Source organism: Aspergillus versicolor (assembly GCF_001890125.1).
Source record: "Aspergillus versicolor CBS 583.65 unplaced genomic scaffold ASPVEscaffold_2, whole genome shotgun sequence".
Lineage (NCBI taxonomy): Eukaryota > Fungi > Ascomycota > Eurotiomycetes > Eurotiales > Aspergillaceae > Aspergillus > Aspergillus versicolor.
Genome location: NW_024467525.1, coordinates 3031162 through 3049800, shown reverse-complemented (window position 1 = coordinate 3049800; position 18639 = coordinate 3031162). Strand labels below are relative to the sequence as shown.

Below are 18639 nucleotides of genomic sequence, written 5' to 3'. Positions count from 1 at the left end.
TCGTGGATCGGAGCCTCCAGTTCCCGAGATCTCTTGTGCAAGAAAAACTTTGGATTTAAGCACGGCATGGGTGGACCATTGCCGATCGAGGAGGAATCCTTACTGCGTGCCCCCCAAGAATCTGGATGCACAAGCCACTTCAAGCCAGTGATGCCTGTGAATCACTCTCCTACTCACAAAGGGGTCTCTGTCAGGAAAGACATAATGATCATCACTGGGCCTCGTCGCTTGGCGCATTCATTCCACGTTTCTAGAACTAGAACTACATGTGCATTTCGTATGAAGTGTGGCAATAATATCCGAAGTGAAGAGAGCAAAATACTCACTCACACTGGCGCCTGATGTGTGTGAGTCGTTTCAAGTGCCATCCTTATCACTGGATGACCAGAATATCAATCCAACACAAACATCAATTAACGGTATAGCGCAGAATAAGCTTCATATTGTTGTTTGCATAAGGAGGGCACAATTGTTCAGCCTGGATGAATTCTCATTGGTGTCGGGGTTTATGAGCCCCGGGCCCCGATGTCTTTTTTGGCTATTTTACTCTGGACGGGGCAGGCGGCGTTTCCGTCCACCTTCATGCGAGGTTGACGTCCGCAGTTGGGCGATCTCAGTTGCCGGTGCCACAATTGGCTCGATTGCATCTGGCCCCGAAGGAAACATGGACACCGTATGGACGAACGTTCCGAGTCGTCGAGTATACATGCATGTCTGACTGTTTGACTTGCCTCGAAGGTGCAAATGCTGACATGTCAGATATTCCTCTGAAATCCTGTATCCCACTATTATTATTGTCCTGGTTTTGGAGCAGGAGAACCGAGCACTACGTCGTTATTTCTCTGGCTCTTTGGACTCTTCATTTTATTTATTTTATCTTTTTTTCCGGTTGAGGACATCGCTTGCCGAATGGATGTTCAAACCGAAGTTGGGGGAGGGGATGTCGCTAATTTTAAGATTCCGTTCCAAATTTACAAACGCCGAAACGAATACGCTGCACTCTCTTACCGAGTACGAGACACTAAAGAGGCAATACCCTCACAAGGAGTCACTACTAGGGGTCTCGGGAGAGTTGACACGTTTCTTGTTCGTGGGAACGTGGGGTTTTCACCTCTGCTGACGGGACAATGGTCGATGACTTAGGTAACTTGAAAATCCTAAGCTTGTCTCAGATAAGAACATTGTCACAAAGGACGACTGCGGTGCTACTAAGGGGCTAAGGAGCAGGGGAGAGTCAACCCGAAAGAAATCTCGACACCCCCCAGAAACTGGAGAGGACCGTGGCCTGTGAGGTAGATAACTGCCGCGTTTTTCCCATCCCAAATTCGGACCTCGATGGCCTTCGGTCTTTAGTATACCCCGGGCCAAACCTCCCAGTTGGGACCAGGCGCTACCAGGGACTGCTGATATCAATCTGCTATCTGACGCGTTAATAATATAACAGCTCGTGCACACGCTCTCACACGGATGGATCAGATTCCGTGCTGACTGCTGACTACTTGGGAGTTTTGTTGGTCTTTCGAAATGAGAAGACTAATACTCGTGGGTTTTCACCCCACCATCTCTATTTTGGAAATGATGATGCGCGCGATGGAGAGGTTCCTGGCTCAGTCCATCAAGAATAGCCGATGACTCATTCGATCCTCGAAGAGTCCAATCAAACCTAAGTAGATATGAAGCAACGGCGGGGGTTCTGTTAAACGGCATACGCTACCAGGGCTTTCGCGCAGTAAGGCCGAAGAAAACTCGACGGCACCTGTACAGATTCAATAGCAGTTTAGGATACAGAAAAGCAGCATGGCAGAGTACAGACACAGATCACCAAATATTAAGGAGGTTAACTAACTCGACATGGCCATGAACAATTATTATACACTTCCTATACACTTCAGCTATGCAAGAGAGCGAAACTCTGCCGAGTTGTAAATCCTGGGGCAGACCGCAATAATGGCTGATATTCCAAGACACGTTTTTACTGGCGAAAATATTCTTGTTATGAACTACCAAAACAATTACGCCCAGGCCCAAAAAATTTAAGAACCGAAACTGTCGCTTCATCCTCTGTTCTGGGGTGGTTGCCTGAGGCTTGAATCACATGACCTCGGGAAGCGAAGCGCTAACCCTGTCCGCACCAAAAAATCCACACCACGAAAAGACCTTGGAAGGACGGTCGACAACCTCACTCTCGCCAGTCCATACAACTCAGCTCGCCGTCGCGACAACCCATCAAGATGCCGGTTAGTGACTTCCTACACGTTATTCTCATCGCACACAAAACTCTATGGATTTCTTTTCAAATTCAAACGAATTTTTATGCTCTCCGCCATGAATTTTGGCAATTTGAGATGGCCGTTGGCTAACGCAAATATGCCCTATACAGAGCCAGAAGAGTTTCCGTACCAAGCAAAAGCTTGCCAAAGCTCAGAAGCAGAACCGTCCCATCCCTCAGTGGATTCGTCTCCGGACCGGTAACACCATCAGGTAAATACAACCCAGCCAGCCTATATGCCCGTTTTTCCCGACCAGCGTGTGGAAGAGGAGGGACTGTGATGGGAAAGGGAAGGCGGATACATCGATACACCACTCGAACGACTCTATCATTGTCGCCTTGTCCGAATCAAAACGAGATGGAACAAGTCTCCCGGAGAATCTGTTAAACGGATACACGCACACACGACTATATCAAGACACATCAAGTCAAGGAACAGTCGACTAACATTTTCTCTTTTTTATCAGATACAACGCTAAGCGGCGACACTGGCGCAAGACCCGTCTCGGTATCTAAGCTTGTGCGACCTCTTTCTCCAACCGAGACGCTCACCCTGGGATCTTTTCCGTTCAATTCAACCATGATACCGCACGGCAAAAGTATCCTCGAATTCGCGATGATTTAACCTGCAAACGAAGAATCCATCTCCGCTCTCGTTCTCACTCTGATACGATCGAATCCCGCTCTCATCTCTTCTTTCACCCTGTTTCTTCGCCCCAGACTATCTACGTCACCTTTGTTCGGTCGGATCCACGATTTTGTTTCGAATTAAATCGACAAGCGCACGTCGTCTGAAAATGGTTGATTTAGTGGTCAAGCGGGTTGTGATGGCTGTTCTGTGATGGAATGAAAAAATATACTTATTTTTTTCGTTTTTTCGTTTTGCAAGTTTGTTGTATGCGAGCTCTTAGGGAAATAAGAAAAGAAACACAAATCGAAAATATGATGGGTAATGAGCATTCAAGGGTTATAAACTGAACCATTGTACCTTGTAGCGTATCACCGACATCCACGGTCCTACTGGAGTCACCAACGTTGCCCGGCGTGTGCCCAGTACTAGGATGGTACTACGTACGGTGTAGTCGAGGGGCTTCGATCAATGATTTAAGTGTATGTAATGTCCTACTGGTTAGTTCTACGTCATGGCGGCCACAAGGACATGGTCGAGAAAAACGGACAACATTCAGAAATCTATGGATTCTGATACCGAAAACTGTTGTTATTCCCGTCCCTAGCTAATAAAGAAAACACACATGAAGAAATCAGCCAGCCGAGTCTGATCCGTCGTTAATATCCGATATATTTTTTCTGGGGGTTGTTTTATTTTGAACAGACATGTCACTTCAGGGTAACAGAACCGGAAAGGGAAAAAGATATAAAGAAAAACCCAGACGAAACCGCTGAATAGTATCCTTGTAACGCCGTGGAACTAGATGACCCTTTTCTTTCAGCAAAGTCCAGACTCTAGAAGCATGTTTGTCATATAGGGCCGACTAGCCGTCCACAAAGAGATCAAAGGAATCCGGTCCTATGCCAGGCGGATTTAACGGCTAGAAGAAGTTTCAGGTTAGTTATATTCGTAAGTTGCACTTGAGGAGTTGTGAAAACCTACTCCTCAGCCCATTCGTTCTCGCGGCGGATCTGGTCCTCCTCCTCGGGGGTGAAGTCGTTTTGTATGTTGAACGTCTTGCGAATCTCCTCAGGGGACTTGCCCTTGATCATATTGGCGACAGTCTTGCACCCGATGTCAAGCAGCGGCTTGATATCGAGGTAGTTGGCAGCCTGTTGGAAAGAAGAGTTAGCATTTTTATGCCTAGGGCCATCGAATAGAATATAGCGGGTGTTCTGCATACCAAGATTATCTCGAATAGCATCTCCTGGTCGACTTGCATGAACTTTTGGTCCCACTCCTCGATATCAGTCGTCTTGCGGCGCGAGTCGTCCTCTTCGGTGTTGCTAAGCGGGTCATTGCGGTGGTGTTGGCACCACTCTAGGACCTTGGTCAAAACGTTCTCGCTCACCTGGGGTGAGAAGACCAGTTAGCTCAAACATCACTTTGGGTCGGGGGTAGTCTGATGGGGTGTGACTGACATTGGGAATGGGAATGGGCTCCGAAGGAGGCGCCTCAGGGGTACCAAGGTCATCGAGCAAGTTGTGGATCAGCAGAGAGCGCTCAGCAACATCGCGAGCTAATAGGAGGTTAGTCTCTGTTGTTGAACTGGCAGAAGTGATTCATAGAGGCGGAAAGTGTTAGTCCATGAAGCACATACCAACTTCGATATTTTTGTTGTCATTGCTGACAAGGGTGAGCATTTGTTGGCTTTTCTCAGACATTTTGAAGATCTGTATGTTCTTTTGATGTGGTCAGAAAAATGTATTTTGCTGGGATTGTGCGAGCTTTCGCGCAGGATCCGGGTCTCGTATTGCAGTCGAGGGGCCAAAAGCGGGGAGCGATCGGGGCGACCTACTGAAAGTGGCTTATAACACTGCGTCGACAGATGGAATTAAGGATTCAAGAGTTGATTTTCTGAGTGATGGAAAAGGAGCCTGTTGCAGAAGAGACAGGGTGGAGAGACGAGATGTTATAAGTAGTTGATAGAAGAGGAAGTGGTGAATGACAAGTGATGAGGTGAAGGAAGCTTTGGAGGTTGAATGGGATGGCCAATTAGTGCGGATGGAAGAAGCGCTTGGTCACAAAGTCCGTCCGTTGGTCTTTCATCATCCATCGGTACAGTAAATCAACGGCCAGCACCCGCTCTTTATTTCTTTGGATTTTCTTTCAGGCACCAGTTTCAGCCCCAAAGAACCGCTTGCCTAGCGAGCGTCCCATGCTGAAACGGGGCTCTTTTTGGTGTTGGCCAAAGGCTTCGCTGACTGCTCGCTCCAGGCTGCAAGCGCTTGCAGGCTCAAGCGCTTGAACCAGGCTGTCCAACGTCCATTCTACGGAGTGAAGCACTATAGTTTGATCGATAAACGCGACTCGATGGTTCTGCGAAGTAAAGGCCACTTCCATACCACCTTCGCACACAAAGTTTGTAGTCATAGGATCGAGCCTGGACCATTGGAATTATAGTTTGTAATGGGGTGATATCATCCCTTCCTCGACGCGTCTGCCCACTGAAGCTCAAAGCACTCCGCTGCTGCCATCGCATCCGCCCTGTGCTCATTTCTTTTTTTTTCTTGCTTCTTGTTTTTGCTTTTGCCGCTGAATTTTCCGCTCTCGTGATCCGCTCTGGGTAAAACAACTTGACCTCTTGTTCGCGTCTCCGTGCCGCGACTTGATCACCCTTGGTCCGTTCTACGACCTCTCCTAATGAAGCAGCATGTGCAATACAAGCCTTATATCGCGGATCTTCCTCCCTCTTTTTAATACTCCGAGTCCGAACCTGACCAAAACATGTGGAGGCGAACGTACCTAATTCTCTTGTTGATTCGCGTTTATTTTGCGCTGAGTCCTAGCTACATTCACCCGGACGAGCATTTCCAGGGTCTTGAGGTCTTTGCCGGTAAGCTCTTTGTTTACCGACCAGTTGTTTCGCCCTGGCTTGGTTCCGGTTTGGGTCATTTGACGATGCGACGGCACAACTGATCACCGGCTCGCACACCACAATCTCCCGAACTTCGCATTCACTACATTCACATTGTTTTGTTTCCAAATGCTTACACGCTTTTTATTATAGGCCGGATTCTTTCTTACCCATCACGGTTGCCGTGGGAGTTCACATCCGAGCGCCCAATCCGCAGCATCTTTCCACTATGGCCGATCTATGACGTCCCGATAAGCCTCCTAAAATGGTTTTATAATGAGACGGGGACGGAAAGCCCCCCGGCGGAGCTGGTCTACTATGTTGTGCGGGGGGTTATGTTCCTGCTGAGCTTCGTGTTGGAAGACTGGGCCGTCCACGAGCTGGTGCCTCTTCCACGCCATCGCAGGGCAGCTGTGGTTTTGGTGGCATCCTCGTATGTCACCTGGACTCATCAGACGCACACATTCTCCAACTCTCTCGAGACCCTGTTGGTTGCCTGGGGCTTAGTTCTAATTAATCGCATTATCGACAAGGTTCGGGTGGCTCCAGATAAGAAATATGTGGAGAGACTAGCTAATGGTTATGACAGCGACGCTCCTCTCTGTTCTCCTGCGCGGTGCTATCCTTCATCTGCGTTGCGGGTGTCTTTAACAGGATAACCTTTCCTGCTTTCCTCGCTATCCCAGGCCTTCAATTGCTACCACAATTTTGGCGCAAGTGAGTGTTGAATACAGTCTCGGTTTCAGTTAGAGTTACTCATCAGTTGCATACAGACCGCTATCGCTACTTGCATTCATTGGTTTTGGCCTCATATTTTTCTTTGTTGCCATCTCTGCCGACACGATATTCTATAGACCGTCTGCATCTTTCAGCGATGTCCTACGCTCGCCGATAATTACACCACTCAATAATCTCCTCTACAACACAGACAGCTCCAACTTGGCTCTTCATGGACTACACCCTCATTATAATCACTTCCTAGTCAATTTGCCACAGCTTCTGGGGCCTGCATTTGTCGCAATGGTCCTTCAGGTCTACAATTTGCGCTCTATACCTTCTTGGTTGAAGAACGTCCGCGCAGCTTCTGCGCTATCGGCTACCGCCATGCTGTCCATTTTTCCTCACCAGGAACCTCGGTTCCTGATACCTTGCGTGCCTTTGCTCCTCAGCTGTCTCCATGTCCGCAAATCGCGCCTTTTTCTGGCTGTTTGGGTCATATTCAATGCAGCCTTGGGCTTCTTGATGGGCGTGTACCATCAAGGAGGCGTTGTTCCAACACAGCTCGCGGTTCCTTCCATCGTCTCAGCTACAACATCCGTAAAAGAATCCCAGTCCATTTCCGTTACTGTGTTTTGGTGGAAGACATATTCCCCGCCTCTATGGTTACTTGGTGATAACTCCACTCTACCTGTGGACTTGGACATCGACACCCAAGATCTTATGGGCAAACCTGGGCCAGAGTTGATCAATGAGCTTGAAGATCTAATCCCTTCCTGCCTGAAAAAGCAGAAGTCGGGTTCGAAACAACCTGACGCTGTCTTCGTGGTCGCGCCGAAGTCCATCACTTTTCTGGACCAGTTCTTGGCTCCGCAGAGCTCCAGCTCAAGCTTGGAACTGCTTGAGCTATGGAGTTACAGAAAACACATCAGTTTGGATGATTTAGACTTCGGCACGGATGGCATTTTACCAACCCTAAAGCGGGTGATTGGGAGACGTGGATTAGCTGTTTGGCTTGCGCAAAGACCCGCCTGCCGTTACATCTGAGTTCATCAGCTGATACATACCTTAAGGTACTACTCGACCATATCCAAATTAGGGAAGTCTCGCCTATCCCCGGGCCCCGTCCTCAATCACCTTTCTCCGTCGTCGTTCCTCTTTTCCTCACGTTATCCTTCTCTGTATATGCTTCTTCCGCCGCTATCTATTTTAGACCTATGTTATTTTTCGTGTTGAACCATACATCTTCAACTAATCCGGACATTCAAATACCCTTATGTACCCTTCCTTTTTCATCATATCTGGTCGGAATTAATGGCAATTATACCCCCTCCTCTCATGCTCGAATAATAATAATAATCATGATACCTTTTGACGTTGCATTCCTTTTAGACTTCTGGTTATACTTTAGGAAATACTCACATTCTTCAAGCTTTGGACTTTAATTAATTAGTTGTTTCTCGCTAGAGCCGTTTAATGAGCGTGGATTGCGTTTGGCCAAGGTGAGGTCTTTCTACATAGAACCGTTTTAACGAATAATTCGGTCAGATTGGCATTTTTTTTTTTTTGGTCCTAGGTACATGGCAAGAACGTGGAAGGAGCAGCCGTGTTACTAGCGGCAATGGTACAAGTACTAGAAGGCCTAGGTGTAAAAAGTGCTGGTCTAATCCAGCCGCTATGGCAAAGTATGAGAAGAGACGAGCCGGATGAATAGCGGAATAGCGGTACTCATTATGAGAGGGGAATAGATCTGTAACTAAAGGAGTAGTGGCACATCATGATTCGTGACGGGCCGAATGATTGTTTCATGCATCTTCACCTTCGTCGGAGTTCTCAAACAAGTAGTTGGCCGCAAGCTCTTCGTTCTTATCGCAGGCGAAATAAGCTTGAATGACGAGGTCCCGCGAAAATCCGAGTCGGCAAAGCTAGAATTAGGTCAGCTAAATGTCAAGCTAAGGATATGGCGGGAAGTGGAATACCCGTTCGATTGCATCTCGCTCCTCTTCTGTGACATGAATCTGAGTTGTGCCCGGGGGAATTGCAGCATCATCCTCTTCGCTAAGTAGCTGAAGAAACTGCTCCTCGTTTTGTCCGATAAGCTGTGCAATCTGGGGGTTACCGGCGCCAACTTGCTGAAGGATTGGCTCCAACATTTGGGGTTGCTGTTGGACTAGCTGGCGAAGTTGTTGGAAATGCGGGTTGTTGCGAAGGAAGTCGAGGTTCGACTGAGCTTCACCACCAGATGCACCCCGAGCACCACCCCGACCTTCAGTATTACCAGCCTGAGCAGCGGCCTCGAAGAGATTGACCGGCTCGTCTTCTCCAGATGCAGCGGGTGTAGCTCCGGTGGCGGGGGCAGAGGGGGCTTGAGGGGCAGTAGGGGCGGCAGCTTCAGATCGCTGTTGTTGTTCTTGCTGGATATCTTCGGGAATTCCCTGTTGTAGGAAGAGAGAAGGAATTAGTGTACTAAGTCATGAATATGATGACGAATCAGACTCACGCTCAGAAGATACTCGATGGCTCGGTCTGGGTTAAAGAAAGCAGCCCTCATCGCACGGTTGATGTCACTTCTCTCAAAGCCCATGTTCTCCATCTGGGAAATGACCCCTTCGCTCTGCGAGCCACTCAATAGTGCTGAAGGATCATTGAAAGAAGGTCCACCTTGCTGAGCGGCTCCGGAAGAGGCTGGAGAGGGGGTTGCTGGGACGGCAGCAGCGGACGTGGATGTGTTTGCAGATGGTGCGGGAGCAGGAGGCGCCGCAGGAGTTGAAGTCGCTGCTTTAGATGGCGTGGACGGACCCTGTGAGGAAGCGGGTTGGGTCTTGGGCTAAACAAAGTAAGGTCAGCACAGGGAGAAATGGAACCAAGGACCAGGGACGGTATACCTTAGAGACCATGCATACAATGAATCCCTTCTCTTCGATGTTGTATGACTCGATCGTCTTGTCATCTTGAAGAATCTTCCCTGTAAATCCCACAGAGCGTCAGAGCCGACGACCAGCAAGGTGCAGACCTAATTGACTAACCAGAGTAGATGAGCTTCAGTAGAGGGACATCCCATCCTTTTTCCGAAGAAATCTTCTCCTTCACCTGCCCAACCTAAATTTTGGGTTAGCCCCGCATTGACATCGCCTTCTGAAGCTCGGGCTAAGGCGACTTACAGTCTCTGACGGTTCTGCATCGATCACAAACTTCTGTTGTTTTAAATCCTGTGGAAATAGATGTCAGGTTGGATGCTGCGCAGCTTTGTGAAGGTAATAGAGGGTCACGTACCTTGAATGTGAGCTGCATCTTGCGCCACCGGAGAAACGTAGATAGCTGAAAGTGGGGGAGGGGAGACGGAAGACTAAGTGTAGGTTGATGGGACAAGGGTTAGGGTTCGGCGGTGATGGGTATGCTTGTACAGAGATAGATAGAAAGAAAGCGCAGAAGGGACAAGTTTCCAAGTCTACAAATGAGCCGAGAAAAGCAAGTGACGATGATAAATTATGATGGCAGCTGGGAGAGATGGAGGAACTGCCAGCAGCGGGTGGAGGCGGTCACCGAGCAGGCGGCAGCCCCTCACAAGCCACGGACCACCGGCCACAGCTCTGAGCGCACTGCCACTTGCCTGCGCTTGGTATTCACGTGATTACGTCCCTGTATAGGTCGACCATGGCGGACTCTCTTTGCTTCCTTGCAGATTCTATTCTTACCTCGCGGGACACCCCTGCCTTCACCCTCAGACGGATCCTAGGAGCCTGAATCCGAGTTTCCTTCTCTGTGGTCATGGGCCCAGAATGACCTCAGGCAGTGCCATTGGCCATCAATAGACACCATGTCTTTTCTACCTCCGTTGGAAGGCTTGTATCCGAAGGCGGTAAGACAAGATTTCTCACTCATTGTCTTGCTAGACTCTTCGGAGAGCCAGGAAACTGAGGACGGGAATGAAGGCGTGCGCAATTCTTTGAACACGTAGCTGAGCGAAACAACAGCCTTCATCAACCACTCTTGGTCGCCGCCACTCTCAGGTACTTTAGTGGTGTCCTGCGGCGGCTCGGTGTACCCGACGTTTTGCACGAACTGGTCAACTTTGGTAACAAGCTGATCTTTGATCTGTGGTATGGTCGACATATCCTATGGATCTGTCACATAGCGAGAGCTATGGACCATGGACGAGAAATTCGTACGACCATGTCGCCCCATGTTGGGTCAGGCCTTGGAATTTGTTAAAAGACATTCTTACGGTGTACATTCCTCACTACGGAATTCGCCTTGAGCTCTGACAAACTCTCAAAATGTCGGTGATACTAAACCCTCACGTTGTTGGTACCCAAATTGGCGGTAATTCGTCCCCAAGTGTTCTATGGACACGTCACATTGTGGATCGGAGGATTATTGGTTCCAACACATCATGGATCCCGTGTTTGATCACAATTGACGGCCATTATTGGAGGCGGTTCCTGAGTATTGGAGATCGTCACGTTAAAAAATTATCTGGACAAAACAGACCCTGACAAATTGTTCGTTGGCAAGACCCGTCGCATGCAAGAACAGCTTCTTTCCATTCCTCCCCGCCAATCACCCGTCTTCGAACCATGGATGCAAAAGCCCTAAACAGTTACTTGCGGTCTAGGCATGTCAGGCACAGGTGACTCTTCGACATCTCGGTGTAAGATACATGGATTTTATTGTTGAGTCTGTTGCAGGCTTCCGGCCTAAGTGCCAGTGAGTGGCACCAGGTGGCTCAGGTCTTGACTGCCAAACACAACTCAATATCTTGTGATCAGAAAGAGACCCCTGTAATTGTACAGTGACAGGACGGGAGACCATGGCCGGATTGTAAGGTATCCGATCCAGTTCTACCGAAGTGGTAAACCCCCGGTTTTCTTCACTTGTCGACGATTAACCGAAGAACTAGCCTGTCGTACTTTTTGGCCTTATATTCGGTATTGATAGTATTTTGAGTCATACTCCGTGCGCCGCTACTCGCCACAGAGTTTACAGTCGATTATTTCTTTGCATACTCCGTACTCGTTGTATCTTAACCCACAGGACCACTAGCTATTTGATACACCCAATTCCTAATTCCTGGGCTTCTCTCTTAACTCAGCATATCCCTGAGAACTCTCCTAGGTCTCGCTTTCCCACTCAAATATACATATATTGGTTCCTTCGTGCTGTTCTCTATTTTTCACTGCTCGACTCATATACTGCCAACCACTTCACCAACTCGCTTCTTCAAATTCCATACTTCGTCTTTATTTCATTGGCTCCCTCCGGCTAAACCAATATCCCACCCAATATTCGCCAGGATTTACAAGGATCCTTTCTGCTCCGCCGATTCGCACCGTTTTTTTTTTTCAGATTCACAGCCTCTGTCTGGATTGTGCCACTATTTCGAACGGACAAGCCTCTTTTTCGCCCAGGGTCTCTTCACGGCACTCGGGTTCCACCATGTTCACGGCCTCCCCGGCCTATCTGTTGGGAGGGGTCTCGTTGCTGTCAACCGTCATAGTCACCATCGTTAATGGCGTGTGCTATGGGTTTTCGAGAGCTTCAATGCCGCATACTTCTTTGACTGATGCAGTCACCGTTAGTTTCAGCATTATTAGTTGTTCTGTGATCATTTTCTTAATATTGATCTTGGCGAACGAATTGAAAACCAATTCCAGGACACCACGGAAAGGCTGGAAAGCAACAACCTACATTACGGGGATTGGGTATCTCGTCATAGCGACTGGGGTAACGGCCGGGACTATAGCATGGAGCACAATGCAATCTGTGGTCGAGACAAAGCAATCAGATACTTCTATACCCCGGCAGCCGCTGTTGGTTGCTCGCTGTGCCTTATGGGCTATCTCCGTCCTCACTCAAGGAATGTTATGCGGAGTCCTCTTGATGACTATGACTAAACATGACAACCGTCATAAGCAATGGCCAACATTGGTCTCATACGAGCTCAATACATTGACTCCGAGTCGGCCAGGATCGATACGCAAAGAAATATCCCATGCAGCCTCGTCCATGGTCGAATCGCAACGTCCCTCCGTTGACACTACGCCTCATAATCCATCATCACCTTCGCGCGCGACATCTCGAGGCTCAACCCGATATTCCGGCAGGACATTGGCCCAGTCAGACTCCAAGCGCAATTCGCTTGACTTAAACCCAGCGCTCGTTTCCTATCCTGAGAGCGCAACAACGCGCACCAGAGGGGACCGCAGCCAAGAAGACCAGGGCCGATCACCACATCTCCAACGACACAGTTCACAAATCAAACGGTCTCTCGACAGTGTAATGCTGCGCCCTTCGTCCACCATATCATCCTCCACAGCCCAGTCGGATGCCACCACCAGACCTCCCAAACTGAAACTGCCTGACGAAAGCAATATCCACCCGCTGTTCCGCTCTTCTACACGCTCTCCTCCACCGACTACTACACCAAGCACGATGGTCCTCGCATCTCCAGAGGCGGGTCAGACTATTACCGTGAAGGCACTGCACAGAATGAGGTCAACGCGCTCAGTTGGGCCGCCACCTACGCCTCGGGGTAGGTCTCCTTTATTTGAACAAACGGACCACCTTTTTGAGGATATAGAGCAGAGACCGGCGTCAATTTTGGGTTGTAGTAATAGTCGGCTCGGTACATAATGTAGCGCGGCCTCCCTGTATATAAAGATTATAAAGATAGAACAACATCCTGTTATCTAGCGAAGAATACCCCCAACCCTATCAGTGCGTTAATTTGAGTTTCTATAAGAATAAGTGAATTTCTTTAATAACTAAACCCAGTGTTTTCCAGACTCTACTAATTCATGTTCTGGAGCGACATCCTGAACTGTACAAGCAGAACGGTCAGCTCACTATTAATCCAGGTGATCATCCGAAATATGAGTGGTAGTCTCACTGGGATATTTCCTTAAATACCAGGTATCCTAACGTCCCAACTAGAGCCACCTTTGCTAATCGTCCTGCTCCCATTCTTTGGTATCTCGAAAATGGCGGGTAAGACTTGCGGAAGTAAGAGGAGTGGGTGTGGAATATAGAGCAGGTGCGCATGGTGGACATGGAGAGAACAAATGGAGTAAATTTAGATAACAATTCGTTTGGCTTGGATTGTTTGCGGAAACCGTCCATGGTCATATATTTATAAAATATGGAAATCACCGAGAGTTGAGACCGACCCCGACCCCGAGGTTCGGGGTTAAGAATTTAGGTCGGCCAGGAATTATTATGGAGAGATCAGCTACAATTAGCAATAAGCAGGTGTTATAAACTACCTATGAAATGGAATTCTGTATATGGGCTCCATGTAAAGGTAGTACAAGCTCAAAACAGCACCGCAGATTTTGGTGCAGCAAGCACTCCCTCCTCCGCCCACCACTGCCTGGCGTCTGTACATGCGGCTTTGTAAAGCCTATCGGTTGGATGAAGCTCTGAGAACGGACCAAAATCAATGTCATGTGTATAGATATTATGGATTGGGTAGTCACTAGTTGCATTTATAGAGCAGGAGTGTGCTGTCTCGGTATGCTCCATCGCCTGCCAATTGCGTTTCATCTTCAGAAAATTTTCCCAGGCGACTTGCCGTTCCTGTTGTAGTAGGGCTGCCATTGTTGGTGAAATTATATGGACGGCCTTTACCCTCGGAATCTGCCAGGAAAAAGTCGAAAGGCCTGGTCCATTCTTCTGCAGTAAAAGGGTGCGTTGCGCAGCTAACGCGGCTTGCGCTCGCCGTTGCGCGTATTCAAGAAAATGAAGACCACTAGTATCACCATCCCGCTGCTGATATGATCTCAAAGCCTCGCCTAAGACTCCAGCGACTGGCAAGTCGGATCGAACGCCATCAGCCCGTGAAAGTAGTTGCAGCAGGGCGTCAATCTCCTCAACGGGTAAAGAGCAAAGCTCGCCAACCGGATCGTCTATATAACTAGACCATGGATGCATGGCAGTTTTGTTCTTGCCGTAATCACGCCAGCGGAATAGATCTTTTTGCCGCCATTGGGCGATCTGAAGCTCTTCTAGATCAGGGAATAATCGGACTGAAAGTGCAAGCATGGAGCAATAGTCATAACGCTGCCAAGGGAACAAAAACGATCCAGATGAGCCCAGTGCCAACTTCCGTACTCTTTTCAGATCTTTCGAGTGAAACTGTCCGAGAATCGTATATTGACAGCCTGTCAGAATGTGATTCCCATCCCAGTATGTGTTCGCATTGTCCTCGTCGATAAACAGCACATCCCTACCGAAATGAAACCACGTCCGTGGTCCGGTTGTGCGTGTTTCAAAAGCAAGTGTGTATCCGAAGCCCATCAACACCCTTCGCGCTTCATACCAGGTATGCAACAAAGGTGGTATGGGTGCAGCACTATACAGCGAGTTCTCGCGCATGATGAGCCACGCTATCGAGGGCTTATCCTGGAGCCATCTGAGAGGAATCTCCGGTGTGGACGCCGACGGCTCCCATGGTTGATGTGGCCCGCCACGACTACTGCTCACGCCAACAGCCTCTAATGTGCGTTGCTTAATGGGCTCGGGGAGGATCTTTTGGCGCCAGTTAGGAGCAAAGTATGCCAGGTCGGGGTTGACGCAGATGTTGGCCTTTTCCTTGAATTGTTCTTCAAATTGCGTTGGGTCTTGCGCATCTTCTTTGACATGAATGATGCGGGGCGGTGTAGCCAATATGTAAATCTCACGACGAAGGTCAAAGGGGAGGCGTTGGAAGAGGTCGAATGTTTCTAAGGTCATAATGGCAAAGATGCAGGGAACAAAGGCAAGCCGATAGGGTCAGGTGTGATGTGTTGATGGCAGGGATTAGAATTGTGAAGCCCAATACAATATGGGAAAACATTGACGAGGCTGAGATGCTATGCTGCTTTTGTAAACCAAACGGCCGCAAGGCTGAAGTACTCGAGTGCCAAATCCCTGCTCCCAATCAACAAGCATAAGTCTCGTACGAAAAGAGCGCATACGAATCGGGAATATCAAGACCATGGATGGACTCACTCACAAGCTTAAACCACAGTACGTTTAAAACATTTACAAAACCAGATGGCGCAAGGCTCAAAGGGCTTGTAATTTAACGATAATGCAGAGCTCAATTGAACAAAGGAGATAAGGTAGATTAGAATACATGACCCAAAATCTTCAGCGACATTTGTCCATCGCCCCTCGCCTCGGGACCAGTTCATGTTTCCCACAAGAGCAAACGGGAGAGGAGTGAGAAACGTAGTCTATACCGCAAGAAAAGACTCCCATGAGCAGTGAGTGTACAGACTCTATGAGCGGAGCAGGGTTTGGAATAATAGAACAGGCGGCTCATTTTTTGTGGGTCAATATAAAAACACGGTCCCTCTAATCTTAACATAACAGGGATTCATCTAAAACACAAACCTTTGCCAAATTCCCCCTCGGGTGTCCATCGCTCAACCACCGACATCGAAACTGACATATATGTACTCGCTTAACCGATGATAAGCGTCTCCTCGTCGGGGAAGTTATACTGCGGAACCTCGAGGTTCAGAGGGGCCGGGCCCTTCCTAATACGGCCAGAGATATCGTAGTGCGAACCGTGGCAAGGGCAGAACCAGCCACCATAGTCACCGGACTCACCGATGGGGACACAACCAAGGTGGGTGCAGACACCTAATAGTAAGGAAAATTAGCGGTCAGTTATCGCGAATGCTCATGAGATACTGCCTCTCAACATACCAAGCATGACAAGCCACTCGGACTTCTGCACACGCTCTTCGTCAGATTGGGGGTCACGGAGAGACTTCCAGTCGTAATCTTGAGCCTCTTTAATCTCATCCTGGGTACGGTGACGGATGAAAACGGGCTTGCCACGCCACTTGATGATGACCTATTGTGGGTTTTACGTTAGTTGCCATGCGCAAGGCTGTAGCCAGAAGGCCACAAAAACAGGGCATTAAACGTACGTTCTTGCCCTCAGGAATTGTACCAAGACCAATTTCAACCTTAGCCTGAGCAAGGACATCGGCAGAGGCGGACATGTTCACAAGGAAGTCTATCGCGAAGTCGCATGTCAGCCCATTGACTCTTGACGTAAACAAACCGGCCCATATCTTGTTCCATGGCGTCACTTCCAAAATATTCAGGATTATGGCCATTTCGCCCCTGTTTCTTTCCAATTGTCAAACGCTCAGAGACACCTACCCTGGACAGTAGCCTTGGCACCGACAGCAGAGGCCAGACCCATAGTACCAGCGACGAAATAGGAGAAAACCTGGTTGGATCGAGGAGCTCTCTTGGAGGAGTATTTGCTGAAATCAGGGATCTTGGTGGTATCCTTCTGGGTGAACGGGCTGTCGAAAGTCGAGCCGCTTCGTTGCTGGGAGGCGACGACGGCGCGGGAAGTCGTGGACAGTTGCTGGCGGGCGCAGGCGCGCAGCAAAGAGCCGGAAGCGGAGGAGAGAGCCATGGCGAGAGAGCAATTGCGGATCAATTGCAATTAGAACGACCGATGGAGGCGGGGAGGAGGGGGGATGGGACGTAGAGAGAAGCGGATGAGGGAGGAATTCTGAGGTCGAAGTTCCGACGGCCTCCCGGCTTCAGGTCGAGCTTTCACGAAAAGCGATTCGGAAATACTCGCTTCCTGATTGGCCGCCGGGCCCACCCCCAAACCACCACAATCAGCGTCAACTCCTCTTCATGCACTATCTATTCTGAAATCTACATTTATCGCTTGGATCCATGAAGTTGACATTTACTACTCAGTCGGAACCGACAATGGTAGAATGTGGAATTTTTGGTGGTTATGCCGCAGATTTCCAGTTTCGGAATCGTCATACGATTAAGGTATCATGGAACATTTCATCAAACCATACGAGACATGACAATGCCAATCGATTAATATACAAGCTAATGCAACCCATAACCCAAAATAAAAGCCCCAAAAAACTCCTGGAGTTGCTCCCGCTCGCTTTTCTCTAACCCAGTCATTGATCTGCCATTTCTACGTCGTCATCCTTAGCCTGCGAGTCCAAAGCACCATCCACCAGCATCGTGACGGTTGGGGGTCTTGAACTTCGAGCCAGTGAGGGATCCTCTTTCCCATTCGCAGTCTCCTCGGCCACATCAGCGACCGGCGGCAATGCTCCATTCAACGTGCGTTGTCCTTTTTCGACCTCAAGTTCCTTGGCCGTTTCCTTCGCTCGCTTCTCCTTGAACTGTTTATATGTCGTCGTCTTTGGTATAACATCGGCGAGGAACTCGAGGTTGTCTATTCGCGAAACGGCCGTCGCTATAATGGGTATTATTAGCATTGCCCTGGTAATGAATCGGTGTAGACCCGCGTACCTAGATCCTTGTACTGGATAGTCTTCCTTGGCTTCCGTTCTGATTTGACGACATTATGCCCTTGCTCCGTGATGTATTGAATGAAGAGCTCCTGAGAGGGTTGGTTTGGTTAGTTTGACAAGGTAACTTTTAAATGACAATCACGTACAGTAGCCATCGCGACTACAAATGTCGCATTGCTCGAACACTGAACAATATCATCATCCAGCTGAATTATCTTCTTTATACGAGAAACTGCATGATAACATTAGCAAGAGAAATACCAGCAGTATATTGTGCGTACTTGGAAGAGAGCTCTGCCCCGTGATTTCAGGCGACGCATCGGACCCGGGCGCGGGTTTGGTATCTTTGGTGGGCATCGCGGGCTGGGAGGATAAACTGTAACGGCTGACGATTGGGAAAACCGAAATTTATCACGGAATGTCCGAAAGAGTTCGATCGCTCGAGGGTACGCGTGGCTTCTGATTCAATTAATGGTATGTAGTGGGAAGGTGGAAAGGATATGGTCGCGCGTGCCGCATCGATATCGCGTGGCGGACAATGGAGGGACCAGTAGTTCCAACAATCCCGAGTCAATTGTCGGCTAGACTTGGTCGGCGGTGATGATATCACGACAAAATGAAGTCGGTTCAAGGCTATGTAAATTCTTTATTATTATTATTTTTTTTGTAGGCCAACAATAGTTACTCTCTCCATGCCCGACACCCAGTGCTTTGACGCGATAAGCGTTTCGAGACTCTTTATCTCACGTGGTAGCCGCGTTTCCAATCGACCGCCAGTTGACGTTTCCGAATGAACGCAAGACAGTCCATGGTCCGTTCACCA

At 48.8% G+C, this 18639-nt stretch overlaps 9 protein-coding genes across 9 annotated transcripts; 3 read left to right on the top strand and 6 right to left on the bottom strand.

Moving 5' to 3' along the window:
* Nucleotides 1-2231: 2231 nt before the first annotated feature.
* Nucleotides 2232-3219, top strand: ASPVEDRAFT_38429 (60S ribosomal protein eL39; the record flags this gene model as incomplete). The annotated part of the gene is made up of 3 exons (XM_040811699.1): nt 2232-2237; nt 2381-2481; nt 2737-3219. 3 exons carry the CDS (start codon nt 2232-2234, stop codon nt 2783-2785), a joined length of 156 nt encoding a protein of 51 aa, XP_040664725.1. The 3' UTR covers nt 2786-3219.
* A 658-nt stretch (nt 3220-3877) lies between these two features.
* skpA (SCF ubiquitin ligase subunit skpA) lies at nt 3878-4603 on the bottom strand (the record flags this gene model as incomplete). The annotated part of the gene is made up of 4 exons (XM_040814323.1): nt 3878-4051; nt 4123-4290; nt 4361-4458; nt 4540-4603. The coding sequence occupies 4 exons, from the start codon at nt 4601-4603 to the stop codon at nt 3878-3880; spliced, it is 504 nt and encodes a 167-aa protein (XP_040664724.1).
* Nucleotides 4604-5364: 761 nt separating this feature from the next.
* Nucleotides 5365-7895, top strand: smp3 (glycosylphosphatidylinositol-alpha 1,2 mannosyltransferase smp3). Its single transcript, XM_040811698.1, has 4 exons — nt 5365-5775; nt 5950-6329; nt 6386-6513; nt 6570-7895. The coding sequence occupies exons 1-4, from the start codon at nt 5667-5669 to the stop codon at nt 7558-7560; spliced, it is 1608 nt and encodes a 535-aa protein (XP_040664723.1). The 5' UTR covers nt 5365-5666; the 3' UTR covers nt 7561-7895.
* Nucleotides 7896-8318: 423 nt separating this feature from the next.
* ASPVEDRAFT_80588 (putative UV excision repair protein (RadW)) lies at nt 8319-9804 on the bottom strand (the record flags this gene model as incomplete). Its single annotated transcript, XM_040816900.1, has 7 exons — nt 8319-8438; nt 8493-8948; nt 9014-9340; nt 9399-9478; nt 9540-9612; nt 9675-9722; nt 9787-9804. 7 exons carry the CDS (start codon nt 9802-9804, stop codon nt 8319-8321), a joined length of 1122 nt encoding a protein of 373 aa, XP_040664722.1.
* A 2145-nt stretch (nt 9805-11949) lies between these two features.
* Nucleotides 11950-13146, top strand: ASPVEDRAFT_124892 (uncharacterized protein; the record flags this gene model as incomplete). The annotated part of the gene is made up of 1 exon (XM_040806226.1): nt 11950-13146. One exon carries the CDS (start codon nt 11950-11952, stop codon nt 13144-13146), a length of 1197 nt encoding a protein of 398 aa, XP_040664721.1.
* Nucleotides 13147-13227: 81 nt separating this feature from the next.
* On the bottom strand, nt 13228-13731 carry ASPVEDRAFT_488750 (uncharacterized protein). Its single transcript, XM_040814085.1, has 2 exons — nt 13403-13731; nt 13228-13333 (listed from the first exon to the last, which is right to left on the bottom strand). The coding sequence occupies exons 1-2, from the start codon at nt 13636-13638 to the stop codon at nt 13309-13311; spliced, it is 261 nt and encodes an 86-aa protein (XP_040664720.1). The 5' UTR covers nt 13639-13731; the 3' UTR covers nt 13228-13308.
* A 93-nt stretch (nt 13732-13824) lies between these two features.
* Nucleotides 13825-15243, bottom strand: ASPVEDRAFT_25798 (uncharacterized protein; the record flags this gene model as incomplete). Its single annotated transcript, XM_040809819.1, has 1 exon — nt 13825-15243. One exon carries the CDS (start codon nt 15241-15243, stop codon nt 13825-13827), a length of 1419 nt encoding a protein of 472 aa, XP_040664719.1.
* A 715-nt stretch (nt 15244-15958) lies between these two features.
* rip1 (ubiquinol--cytochrome-c reductase catalytic subunit RIP1) lies at nt 15959-16936 on the bottom strand (the record flags this gene model as incomplete). Its single annotated transcript, XM_040816899.1, has 4 exons — nt 15959-16140; nt 16207-16357; nt 16434-16522; nt 16672-16936. The coding sequence occupies 4 exons, from the start codon at nt 16934-16936 to the stop codon at nt 15959-15961; spliced, it is 687 nt and encodes a 228-aa protein (XP_040664718.1).
* Nucleotides 16937-17039: 103 nt separating this feature from the next.
* ASPVEDRAFT_489989 (histone-fold domain-containing protein) lies at nt 17040-18442 on the bottom strand. The gene is made up of 4 exons (XM_040814108.1): nt 18098-18442; nt 17963-18048; nt 17815-17905; nt 17040-17758 (listed from the first exon to the last, which is right to left on the bottom strand). Exons 1-4 carry the CDS (start codon nt 18171-18173, stop codon nt 17454-17456), a joined length of 558 nt encoding a protein of 185 aa, XP_040664717.1. The 5' UTR covers nt 18174-18442; the 3' UTR covers nt 17040-17453.
* Between the last annotated feature and the right edge of the window lie 197 nt (nt 18443-18639).